Source organism: Lithobates pipiens, unplaced genomic scaffold (assembly GCF_037356315.1).
Source record: "Lithobates pipiens isolate NorthernLeopardFrog02 unplaced genomic scaffold, aLitPip1_a1.2 Scaffold_1, whole genome shotgun sequence".
NCBI lineage: Eukaryota > Metazoa > Chordata > Amphibia > Anura > Ranidae > Lithobates > Lithobates pipiens.
In genome coordinates this window covers 139,734,351-139,748,027 of record NW_027507685.1, presented here as the reverse complement: position 1 = coordinate 139,748,027, position 13,677 = coordinate 139,734,351, and the positions used below count along the sequence as shown (strand labels likewise).

The following is a 13,677-nucleotide window of genomic DNA, read 5'->3' as shown; positions in this document are numbered from 1 at the left end:
TCTATGGGTTTCCTGAGGTAGATGGCCCAAGAACTGTAGAGACTGACGACAGATCCACTTAAAGGGATTTTTATTTGCCAAAGTAATCAACAAACAGTCTCTCAGTATAGGATCAGAGAGTTTAGGTGAAAAGTCCAGGTACTCTTATTGTCAAAGTCAATATGAAAAGAAATCTCTTACTTTGCATAAATCCAGAGAATAGCCATTCACAGCTGGATCCTCACCCTAATTGGATAGTCCTTCTCTCACCTGGCCTAGCAGCCAACAAGGTACTTAGATATAAGTCTATGCCACAGACTTTGCTATAGAACACGTGAGGGAAACTTGAAAACTTGTAGAACACTCATGTGATACCAGTATCTTGCAGCCGGTCCGGCGATACCGCATGAGATTGGATTCGCTTAGGTCCTTCAGCTTTTCCAGGCTCTTGTTGAGAAGCCAACCCTTACGCGGCCTTCTCCCGAAGAGTCCTCCCCTGGATAACTTCACAGTTGCTGGGCCTCTCCACTACCTGAGATGGCACCGGACCACCTCGGAATCCTTCTTTCAGTTCCCTCACCTAATACCTAGCCAGCCCTGAGACGCAACGTCGGGTGGATCCACACCGCAGGCCATGGAAGTCCTGGGGGCTGGTCAGGAAGACCAGGACCATACAGTCAGAACATGCTTCTGGACCAGAACCCTGAAAACACATGACATCCGCACCTTAAGTACCCTCTCCCAGAAGGCACAGCAAGAGTGACACTCCTACTGGGCTGGTTCCGAGAGAAAGTAACCTTAATGCACTCAACTAGACTGTGTATCCATGCCTGCCAAAAGTGACAGTGTCCCCTATGGCCAGGCAGAACACCTGACAGTCCAGTCAGACTGATGCCGAGGTCAAAATTTGGAGTAATCAAACACAAACCAAACTGCGATTTAAGGGTAACATTAAATAAAAAAAAAAACACATAGCGCGTGCTACATGTGCATCAGACATATATGGATGCATTTGTAGATCTGTGCGTCGGACTCATATGGAAGCATTTGGAGATCTGTGTGCAGCGGCCATAACCCTCGATAGTGCGGCCTTGACTTTTGGGCTTACCGGTTACCTCCGCTTGGCTTGTTCTTCCACATCTAGGGGTTCCCAGGGTTAGTACCCAACAACTTTGGACACTGACACCATAAAAGTCCTTTAGAAAGGTTTTTTTTTGCAGGGGTATCATCCAACAAACACAGTCTCGTATGGGAACAGAGGGCAAGGGTGAAATAAACTCAGGCACCTTAAACTGCTAATCACCAGAAAGTCTCTAATATGGCCCAGAGAGTAGCCACTCGCAGCTGGGCGCTTCAAGGCTGAACAAATCTCTAGCCAGAGATTATGGCAGTCAGCACTTTGATCCAGAATTTACAAAGTCTTTGACCTTGACTAAAGCTTCAACTGAAAATGAACAGGAACCCTTTCCTCAGTATCCGGAACGTTCTCTGTCTCCTTGGCAGTACTGGAAAAGCATTGATTTGTTAGTGTCCTTGACAACCCAGTAACCAGGCACTTCTTGGGATGCCAGCTTGTTGGCCCTCCTCCGAAGAGTCCTCCTCCGAAGAGTCCTCCTCCGAGCGCTTACACGGACTGCGATGCCCCTCCAAGTTGAGAGCACACCCGGACGCCTTGAATCCTCCTTCAGTTACTGCACCTCAGAACAACTGATTCCGAGCCTCGGGAACAGATGGATCCTTACCCCAGATCATGCGGGTCTAATGGGGCTAGTCACACTGACCATGTTGCAGGGCGGCACACGCTCCCGTGACCGGGACCCCTCGCGGGGCTACCCTGGTCCAGCTCCAGGAACAGGCAGCTATCGCTTCACGAACCAACCTTGAACACGTGACTTCAACATCTTAAATACCCTTCCCCAGACTCCTCAGCGGGACCAGAGTGACGCACCCACTGATTGGCTCCAGGGAATGCCAATACCTAAAACGTCCAACCAGGCATGGTTCTAGGCCTGTCATGTGCACCTAACTGTACACATGACCAGACAGAACTCTAATACAGCCCAGCCAAACTGATGCCAAAGTTAAACCTACATAATCAGCCCTCAGAACCCCTTTACTGTTCTGAGGAAAAAAACTAAATTTATACATGGCAGGCGCCTTGTATAAAGTGTGGCCGCTACATGTGCATCGGACCCATATGGATGCACTTGGAGATCTGTGCATCGGATCCATATGAAAGTATTTGGAGATCTGTGCATCGGATCCATATGGAAGTATTTGGAGATCTGTGCATCGGATCCATATGGAAGTATTTGGAGATCTGTGCATCGGATCCATAAGGATGCACGTGGAGATATGTGCAGTGGCTGCCTGTCATTGATTTCAACAAGTGTCCTGCAAGAGATACCTGTGTGTCCAATGTGGGAGTAGACTGCCCATCACACAGGCGTAAGGATTGGTATGTGAATGAGGCCTTATGCAGCTCTGTAATCATTATATCTGAACTCCAGGGGTGACAGATTTCGCACACCTACACTGGGCCAGCTTATGTAACACTCAGGAGTCATTTAAAAATCAATCACCTCTATTTTACTTCTCACATGACCTTAGTGCCTTTTGCCAAAACCTCCTGATTTTTACTGAAATATTGGAGGAATGAAAACTCAGTCTGGCACACCTTTAGAGGGGGCAGGACATGCTGATACATGTAGTTCCACCATGCAGAAGCTGCCTTTGAGCCATTCCATTCTTCTGTGCTGGATCTGTTTGCTGTGTCATCAGGAGTCCAGGCATGTTGTTCACCTAATACCTCCCCCTTCTGTACATACAGAAGGGGACGCTGTCCCAGTGCCAGCAATGTAAACAATACACACGTGAAGACATTTCCAGGCCTTCCTGTTAGCGTCCTGTCACCCTGGCAACGGAGCGATCCATGTGTTTGCAGGGGGGTGGAGGGACTTTCAGCTCGCTTCCCAGAGTCTGCTAACCACCTGAGATCATTCAGAAAGTGACAGCTTTTCTCCATTAATACTGGCAGCTGCGTGTAGGTGTCATGGAGAGAGGAAATACACTGAGGACACGAGGATCTCCCCCCACTAATGATGGCAGATGGAATAGTCTATGAAGTGTATGGAAGACTGTTGCCTGGAGGCAGAATATTGGGCAGAATATCCCATCATACCCGGACACATTGTACAGACAGGAGGACAGAGCTACCTCTGGACAATGAGCATGGACAATGAGAGGTTTGGGGTGGTCAGAGAGTCAATGAATAACAACCAGCTCCTCCAGAAGGTAAGGATCATCTTCTATTCTAATTTATTATATCTGTATATTACACATCATCATCTACTCTATATATAATGGGGGGGTTTGTATACTCAGCTTTTCTGTAATCGTGCAAAGAAATCATTGACATCCTTGCAGTGTGATCACACACACGCATGTAATGTTAACAACTAATTAATAGTTGAGGCGCTAGCTACAAAGTCATATAATAACATTGGTCTGTGTATGTGCAAATATGCAATTCTGTGCAATCAATAATAATATGATTGTATCAAATATTCCGCAATATAAGGCCTCATGTACACTGCTGCGGGTAATCTTATGTGTACATGTACACAGGGTAGTTTAATGTCGTTTTCAGGCAGTTGAGTTTAGAGGTCTTTTTTTGGAAAGCAAAAAAGATGAGCTCAGACGCTGAGTTTAGAGGCATGTCAATCGCCAAATGATTCTAAACGTGGTAACTCGCATTTAGCCGCGTTTTGTTTACAGGTGTTTATAATTTTTGGCTATTTTGAAATTTATTTTTTTTTTTTTTACTTTTCCAAATGCGGCATGTCAACGCAGCAAAACAGATGATTTAAACGTGGGTTACTATCTGCCAAGTTAAATCGTTCAGGAGAGGCTGTAAAAACGTCCCATGTACATTAAGCCTTATGCCCCGTACACACGATCGGACATTGATCGGACATTTCGACAACAAAATCCATGTATTTTTTCCGATGGATGTTGGCTCAAACTTATCTTGCATACATACGGTCACACAGAGTTGGTCAGCAATTGCGAACACCAAGAACACGGTGACGTACAAGACATACGATGAGCAGAGAAAAATTAAGTTCAATAGCCAGTGCGGCTCTTTCTGCGTGAAACTTTGTGCGTCGGAATTGTGTACACACGATCGGAATTTCCAACAATGGATTTTGTTGTCAGAAAATTTGACATCCAGATCTCAAATTTTGTGTGTCGTACATTCCGATGGAAAATGTCCGATAGAGCCCACACACAGTCGGAATTTCCAACAAAAAACTCCATTTGAACATTTTCCATCGGAAAATGCGACCGTGTGCATTAGTGTTCCAAAAATATATAAAAACCAAAGATACAATCAATTGAAAAAATATATAAAACAAAAAAATTATGTTATGAAATATGACAATGCTAATCTTATATTCCACGTCTTTCTTTATCACCACCAGTGGCGACCCTTCCGTTAGGGATGCCACCCCCCTTATCCATGCTGTTCATTTTCATGCAGGGCGCCGGATGCATGGATTTCAATGTGTGTGTGTGTGTGTGTGTGTGTGTGCGTGTGTGTGTATGTGGGTTTGTGTTTTCTTTTTTTTTTTTTTAAGCATGTGATTAGAGCCTCCAGCTCTAATTGGCTTAAAAAATTATGGGTTCGGGGCGCAGAGCAATGCACCCTGAGCCCACCCACTTGTGTGACATTAGCGAATTGATATTCGCTAATGTCTTCCTGCTTCTCCTCCCAGCCAATCAGAAAGTGGTGTCCTGAGACCTGATTGGCCGGGAGTCTTAGGCCTCCTGTTCTGCTGGAAGGAGAAGCAATGGACCTGGCAGCAACAGCCTCTTCAAAGAGCCCTACTGCGGATTCAGCAGTGTACCACCACCTCGTCTTCCTCCCCGCACCTCTACCACGGTATAAGGTAAGGCCATGGATCGCGTTGGGGGGGGGGCATTCGTGCAAGTGGATCGTCGCCTATCAAGAGCTGTTTGGAGCAGTCGATCAAGAACCGTGTGTGTGTGTGTGGGGGGGGGGGGGGGTGCTATGATCAGTGCAAGTGAGGGAGCCAGGTCTGTTTTCCTGCCTCTCCCAAAATATTGACCACCAGCCACCACTGATTGCCATGTTTGATGGTGACATTTGAATCCTTATATAACGGTGGTCCACTTGAATAATGTGCTCCACCACCTAATATAAGATTACTTTGAGCCACCAGGACCCTCTCCACTTAAAATATTATTCTTTTAGTTGATTATAGATTTGCCATTTCTTAGGTTCTTATCTTTAATTACAACACCTGATTGTTCTCAAAATGAAAGAACATTAACCCCGTGATCATGCAATAACATTTATTAAGAAGCAAATATAGTAAAATCTATATAAAATCCACTCATATTTTGGTGTGCCATGCAGCGGCACACACTTTGTACAGTCTGCTTATTAGACAATCCTCGCCGCCTCTCGTCTTCCTGAGCCGGACATGATGTCAGTGGAGGACTCAGAATTTCCGCAAGTAAACAGACCTTAATGCATTTCACTGGAAGGCATCGTCAGACAACTTCCAGATGATGCCTTCTGGTGAAATGCATTGAGGTCTGCTCACTCGTGGAAATTCAGAGTTTGTAGCTAGCGCCTCAACTGTTAATTATTTGATCACTGGTATTTACCCAAAATCAATGTCAAGAGCTGGCGAGTATTTATAGATTTAAATTAGTACATTAGGGGAGCCATTTATTTCTTTTTGCATGTAATGTTAAAGAGGCACCTGAAATCATGCTGATCTGCTACTTCAAAAACTAGCATCAATGTGAACCACGACTTATAGTCAAAGCTTAATTGAAAAAGCTAAAGTTAGAAGCTAATTGGCTACCATGCACAACTACACCAGATTCTGTGTGCTCCTGTTTTAGTAAATCAGCCCCTAAGTATCATTTCTGCCTGCTGCTTCATTCCTTTCCTATCAGCATGAATCACTTCTGACAAGTTTTCCTGACACCAAGAGAAAAATGGTGTCAGGGTGGAACCTCCAGCTGTTTGACAGCCTCAGTCCTGTTCCTCTGCTCTGTGTGAATGGGGGGGGGGGGGGGGTGTCCCTTCCCTGCAATCAACTCTTAGATCTCTTGCTAAGCTCTGCAGAGTGTAACTTCAGCTCTCCGCCCCCCTTTTTCCTGATAGATAAGTTGTGTAAATTCTGGACTTTGAACTAGAGAAGAGAACGCTGCTGATACACAGGTACAACATTTAAAGGTATAGTTTATCTTTGTCAAAAAAAACTGCCTATGCAGATAAGGGGCACCTGTAAATAAAAACCAACTGTGCATCTTTGACTAAAGGTGAAGAATTATTATTATTATTATATAGGATTTATATTGCGCCAACAGTCTGTGCAGCACTTTACAACATGAGGGCAGACAGTACAGTTACAATGCAACTCAATACAGGAGGAATCAGGGGGCCCCACTCATTGGAGCTTACAATTTACAAGAATTCCCTTGATTTAAGTGTAGGCCATTCACAAACCTCCCAAGGCCTGAGTGAAAACTCCGGGATCATCCCATTCAGCCTTGTTGCTAGGACATTGCCAGGACGTTGCTAGGACTTTACCAAGGCATTCCTAGCCCTTGCTGTTCTAGGAACACCATATATCCTGTGAAAGGACAAGAGGAAGGAGGGATGGAGAAACAACACTAGTGCTTCTATGTAGGAGAGCTGAAGTTCTCATATCCATGGCAGGCTCGAAGAATAGCGCAGCTTTACTATTTGTCACAAATAAAATTATAGATTGTAAAGGACACAGCAGTTATCCTGACATTTTTTACTTGTCAGCAGAGGCAATTTTTGTTTATACACTTATATTTTTGTTTTATACACAATATTTTTTTTTTTTTTTAACTCTTTGAGTTCTGCTTTACCTGCATACTCCTCATCTTTATTGTGGCTACATTTATAACATGTAGAGACCTGCAGGGGGCAGCAGAGAGGTATATTCCAGAGAAATGCGGCTCCTTACTGTTCTACAAGCATCAATGGATTGGCAGAAACGAGAAAATGTTCAATGAAAACAGTCGGAAAATGCAGCTCACATCAAAAGCCAGTAGCTCAATTCATTGGACACTGCACAGAGAAGTCTTGTTCTGTATATCGATCTTCTATTTCTATGTTGTAAAAACATAAGACCGGGGGCAAGACCATCATACTGTATATGAGGAACAGTCCTAGTTTCCCCATCACAGCCCCAACAGTGGTGTGATGGAATAAATATATATATATATATATATATATATATATATATATATATATATATATATTACAGTATTTTGGTTGATGGAAGTCAGCACAGTGTACTATATTTGAAGAACAGTCCCGGTTTCCCAATCACAGCTCCAACAGTGGTGTGATGGGGAAAAAAAAAAAAAAATGATATATATAAAAAAAAAAAAAAATAGTATCTCAGAAAAGTGAGTACATTCCTCACATTTTTGTAAATATTTATTGTATCTTTTCATGTGACAACACTGAAGAAATGACACTTTGCTACAATGTAAAGTAGTGAGTGTACAGCTTGTATAACAGTGTAAATTTGATGTCCCCTCAAAATAACTCAACACACAGCCATTAATGTCGAAACCACTGGTGACAAAAGTGAGTACACCCTTAAGTGAAAATGTCCAAATTGGGCTCAAAGTATAAATATTTTGTGTGACCACCATTACTTTCCAGCACTGCCTTAACCCTCGTGGGCATGGAGCTCACCAGAGCTTCAGAGGTTGCCACTTGAATCATCTTCCACTCCTCCATGATGACATCACAGAGCTGGTGGATGTTAGAGACCTTGCGCTCCTACACCTTTCGTTTGAGGATACCCCACATATGCTCAATAGGGTTTAGGTCTGAAGACATGCTTGGTCAGTCAATCAATTTTACCCTTAGCATCTTTAGCTAGGCAGTGGTCATCTTGGAGTTGTGTTTGGGGTCGTTATGTTGGTATACTGCCCTGCGGCCCAGCCTCCGTAGGGAGGGTATCATGCTCTGCTTCAGTATGTCACAGTTCATGTTGGCATTCATGGTTCCCTCGATGAACTGTAGCTTCCCAGTGCCGGCAGCACTCATGCAGCCTCAGACAATGACACCCCCACCACCATGCTTGTCTGTAGGCAAGACACACTTGTCTTTGTACTGCTCACCTGGTTGCCACCTAGGGTCGCCACCTTTTCTTCAAGCCAAACCCGAACATTTTAGTGGTGCACGGCCCTGCGCTTGCTTAACTCAACCCATTCACCTGAATGGGGCTGCATTATAACCGTGTTCAATGCACATGGCTACAGCACAATGGCAAGGGGTTTTAGGGATTTAAAACAGGTGATGAGGAGGCAACATAACTCTTCTTTACCACCTGTCAAATACCTTCAAAACACGATCCGCTATGGATCACTCTTCAGAGTGCTTTAGGACTCTGTTTACACTTGTGGTTGGGGGTAAAATTTAGAGGTTGAGCTGTGTTTTAACTGCTACCAACCATTCCCCTTAAGCTGAAAAGGCAGCAGAGGGGGATGTATACCCGCCGGCTGCCACAGCCAAAATGTTTTGCATCAAAGTGCGGCAAAACATGTCTGCACTGCTGGGATCAGTGAGCAGTATTGCCTGCCAAATGTGGACCATTCAAGTGAATGGGGGCTTCCCGCTTCCATGTGTAATGCATTAAATTGGGGGGCGATGCTGTGGGGTTTAAACAGGTGGCGAGGAGGTGATATAACGCCTCCTCCCTGCCTGCCAAATGCCATCTGAAGAACAATACAAATGTGGATTGCTCTTCAGAGGGCACCACATATGCAAATGAGCCATAAGGCTGTTCAGCCATTCCAGTATATTCTGTGGAATCAGCTGGCGGCCAGGGGAAGGAACAGGACTGTTTAACCCCTGGGCTCAAGCACTTACCTTCTATTGCTCTGCACTATTCCATGTTTATCAGGCACCAGCGGTCTAATGTTTGTGAAGCGGTTCAGACACCCCAAATGAAAGCCCAAACACACATGGGTGTATGATTATATATATATATATATAGCTAGCAGAGTGACAGGGCGGAGGGGGGCAGGCCGAGTGACATGAAGGGGGGAAGGCAGAGTGACATGGGGGGGCAGGTAGAGTGACATGAAGGGGGGCAGGCAGAGTGACATGGAGGGGGGCAGGCAGAGTGACATGGAGGGGGGCAGGCAGAGTGAAATGGAGGGGGACAGGCAGAGTGACATGGAGGGGGACAGGTAGAGTGACAGGGAGGGGACAGGTAGAGTGACAGGGAGGGGGACAGGCAGAGTGATATGGAGAGGGCAGGTAGAGTGACATGGAGGGGGACAGGCAGAGTGACACGGAGAGGGCAGGCAGAGTGACATGGAGAGGGCAGGCAGAGTGACACGGAGGGGGACAGGCAGAGTGACATGGAGAGGGCAGGTAGAGTGTCAAGGAGAGGGCAGGTAGAGTGACATGGAGAGGGACAGGCAGAGTGACATGGAGGGGGGCAGGCAGAGTGACATGGAGAGGACAGGCAGAGTGACACGGAGAGGGACATGCAGAGTGACACGGAGAGGGCAGGTAGAGTGACATGGAGAGGGCAGGTAGAGTGACATGGAGGGGGCAGGCAGAGTGACACGGAGAGGGACATGCAGAGTGACACGGAGGGGGACAGGCAGAGTGACATGGAGGGGGCAGGCAGAGTGACATGGAGGGAGACAGGCAGAGTGACATGGAGAGGGCAGGCAGAGTGACATGGAGGGGGACAGGCAGAGTGACATGGAGGGGGGCAGGCAGAGTGACATGGAGGGGGGCAGGCAGAGTGACATGCAGGGGGCAGGTAGAGTGACATGGAGGGGGCAGGCAGAGTGACATGGAGGGAGACAGGCAGAGTGACATGGAGGGGGACAGGCAGAGTGACATGGAGGGGGACAGGCAGAGTGACATGGAGGGGGACAGGCAGAGTGACATGGAGGGGGACAGGCAGAGTGACATGGAGGGGGACAGGCAGAGTGACATGGAGGGGGACAGGCAGAGTGACATGGAGGGGGAAGGCAGAGTGACATGGAGGACATGCGGAGGGGACACACTATTCTCGCTCATATACAGGACACTGTATTATACTGGCACCAGCCCTGACTCCCGATCATCACAACACAGAGGTGATAGCAAAGAATCCTAAGAATTCCCCCCTCTCCCCTCTCCCTCCCTCCTCAGATCTGTGTATTTCTTACCCAGCCCAGTAGTGTGGATGGAGCTGATTCTGCTGCTGTTCTCCTGCATGGTCTTTTCCCAGTCAGCTGGGAAAACGACATATTGTAATACTGCTCGGCCGATCATGCAGCTCATATCCCGATCCAGCGCGCTGTCCTCCAATCCTGCACTGACACCCGAACACTGACAGGGCACTGCTGACCAGACTCTTTCGTTCATAGCGGTCTCCTCCTCTGTAAAGTTGTCCGGGTTTGAGTGTCCTCAGTGCCTGCCGGGGCACCTCTTCTGACCTGTGCATTCTCTGACAAAGGCATGTGAGCTGCGGTTCCCGGCAATTACCTTCCCTGGCGGATACTATAGAAGTGGGGTCCACACTGACTAAATTGTCCAAACAGCTGTAGTAGCATAATAACCTGTAGTAATGCTCCTGCCCGGCCCTAGCTGAACAGATGGAGCTCTGAGCCACAGTGCGGTCTGGATCATGTGTCCGGGTTCCAGGCGGCAGGAGCCCCGGACACGTGATTCAAAATTACTCTAAACCCGTACTGTCCGGGTGAATCCCGGACAGGTGGCAACCCTATTGCCACCACACGCTTGACACCATCTGAACCAAATAAGTTTATCTTGTTCTCGTCAGACCACAGGACATGGTTACAGTAATCCATGTCTTTAGTCTGTTTGTCTTCAGGAAACTGTTTGCAGGCTTTCTTGTGCATCATCTTTAGAAGAGGAAGGCCAATTTGATGCAGTGTGTGGCATATGATTTGAGCACTGACAGGCTGATCCCCCACCCCTTCAACCTCTGCAGCAATGCTGGCAGCACTATTTCTCAAAGACAACCTCTGGATATGAGGTTGAGCATATGCACTCAACTTCTTTGGTGGACCATGATGAGGCCTGTTCTGAGTGGAACCTGTCCTGTTAAACCTCTGTATGGTCTTAGCCACCGTGCTGCAGCTCAGTTTCAGGGTCTTGGCAATCTTCTTATTGCCTAGGCCATCTTTATGTAGAGCAACAATTCTTTTTTTCAGATCCTCAGAGAGTTCTTTGCCATGAGGTGCCATGTTGAACTTCCAGTGACCAGTATGAGAGAGTGAGAGCGATAACACCAAATTTACCACACCTGCTCCCCATTCATACCTGAGACCTTGTAACATTAACGAGTCACATGAAACCGGGGAGGGAAAATGGCTAATTGGGCCCAGTTGGACATTTTCACTTAGAAGTGTACTCACTTTTGTTGCTAGCGGTTTAGATATTAATGGCTGTGTGTTGAGTTATTTTGAGGGGGACAGCAAATTTACACTGTTATACAAGCTGTACATATATATGTAGCAAGGTCCGGTCTCCTTCAGTCTAATGAGAACCTCCAGGACCAGAGACCTGACATCGTTCTATATATGGTGGGTTGTGAGGCATAGTGAGTGCAAAGCAGTTAAAGTCATTAGGCGTCAGACATTTCTTGAATGCAGAAGAGATTTTATTTCTCTTAACAAAAATTTGGGAGAGAGGATTAGGGGCAGAAAACTCTTAGGCAGTTGCAAGATTAATTGGCAGACTCCAAGCCTTTAACAGGAGGACAGCCATGCAGGGAAAGGCACCCAGCCAGACACCACATCTGCATGTGTAGAATTGCTGTCTCCTATGGCAACAGTCTTTAACAGTTCCTAACATAAGTTGTAACAGTTCCTTCACTTCCACTAAAATCACTTCTTGTAGTTCTTCAACCCATTGAGCTCCCAGTCTCTCTCACTAAACTAGATGATTCACTGCCACTGAATCCCTTGAGCTCCTCCAATCTTCACTGTAGTATCTTCCTCAAGAGTCACCCCCTCCTCTCTGCTCGCTCCCTGGCTTGACACACAAGGCTGCTCTGCAAGTGTCACCTACGCTGGCTGGGTCCCTGGCTTGATACCCACAGAAGTTTCCCCATTCTTCACTGTCCCCTTTTGGTGAGAATACTGCTCTGGTACTTGCTTCAGCTACTCACTGTGGCCCCTGGTAATAAGATGTCCCTTAGTGGTGACAGCTTACCCTCTACCTCCGACTATGGCCAGCAGAACCCTCACTTCTGGTTGGACTGCAAGCTGCAATCCCAACCCTGCGTTGCTCTCTTGCTTTTGGATAGGCCCTCAGAAAGCCTAGCAGCCAGATGTGTCAGGGATAGGCCCAATCTCCGGCCTAGCAGCCCGGGCAGAACAACACATGTCCACCCAGACAGCTGTCTAGGTGGCACAGAACACAGATCACCTGACTTCACCCAGATATATAGGCTCTCCCAGGAGGCCAAGGGATTTAAGCAAACCCCTGCCCATTGGCTGAATTACTTCATATACCCATAATCTGACCTTGCATTGCCCTTCTCGTATCTAATGCCACCAGGTACCCGGCCACCTAGTGGCAGAACAGAAAAGTGCAGCAATTGCAGACTTATGCCCCGTACACACAAGCGGATTTTCCATCTCAAAAAATGTGGATGTTTTTTCCGATTTTCCGCTTAAGCTTCGCTTGCATACACACAGTCACACAAAAGTTCTCTAAACTTTCGACCGTCGAGAATGCGGTGATATAAAACACTACGACGAGCTGAGAAAATTAAGTTCAATGCTTCCAAGCATGCACAGGAATTTTGCGCGTCGGAATTTGCGATCTGAACTTTTTTCGACCGAAAAAGAGAGAACCTGCTCTCAATCTTTTGCTGGCTGAAGTTCTGCAAGCAAAAGTCTGATGGAGCATACACACGGTTGGAATTTCTGACCAAAAGCTCACATCCGACATTTACTGGCAGATCGTGTGTATGGGGCTTTAGAGTGGAATCAATTGATCCCCAACAATTAGCCAAGGTAGCTTCACCTGACAGGTAAATTTAACAGCAACCCTGCCTAAACACCAGGGTGATAGAATATATATATATATATATATATATATATATATATATATATATATATATATATATACAGTGTTTTGGTTGATGGAAGTCGTCAGCACAGTTTCACCTCATTCATTAAGCTACGTGAAAAAAACAGGCTGCTGAGTCACAGTTTTACCACCTCTCCAAACCTACCTAATGTTTAAAATACAGCATAAGGAGCCTGTTCATATGCCACAGCTGCAGCATGCCAAGTTGACAAGCACTACCCTCTGTCAAACTCAGCCTTTCAAGTTAATGGAGCCGTATCTCGCTAATAAAAGGCTTGGCTCACACTTATGCATCATTAGCCCCAGGGCCATTGTGACCCAGCCCCATGCATACAGGGGGTCTGTGCGCCCCCCTGTATGCCTGGACAGGAGGGTGATAGGGGCGGCAGCCTGTAGAAGAACCAATCCATCCATGTAGTTGCTGAGTGCCCGCTTCTTCTCCTCTCCCTCCTGAAGACATTTAGCAGCTGCAGAAGAAAAATTAAGGGCATTGGTTCCGGCACATGCTGTCCTGCCACCTCCCTATCCCT

General features: G+C 46.6%; 1 protein-coding gene across 1 annotated transcript in view; it reads left to right on the top strand.

The window, feature by feature from the left end:
- Positions 1–2,967: 2,967 nt before the first annotated feature.
- The window catches only part of CFAP77 (cilia and flagella associated protein 77), a 316,699-nt gene continuing 305,989 nt past the window's right edge, over positions 2,968–13,677 (top strand). The window contains exon 1 of the mRNA XM_077477731.1: positions 2,968–3,273. Coding sequence (XP_077333857.1) covers positions 3,100–3,273 — 174 coding nt within the window. The 5' untranslated portion in view covers positions 2,968–3,099. The remainder of the gene's footprint in view (positions 3,274–13,677) is intronic.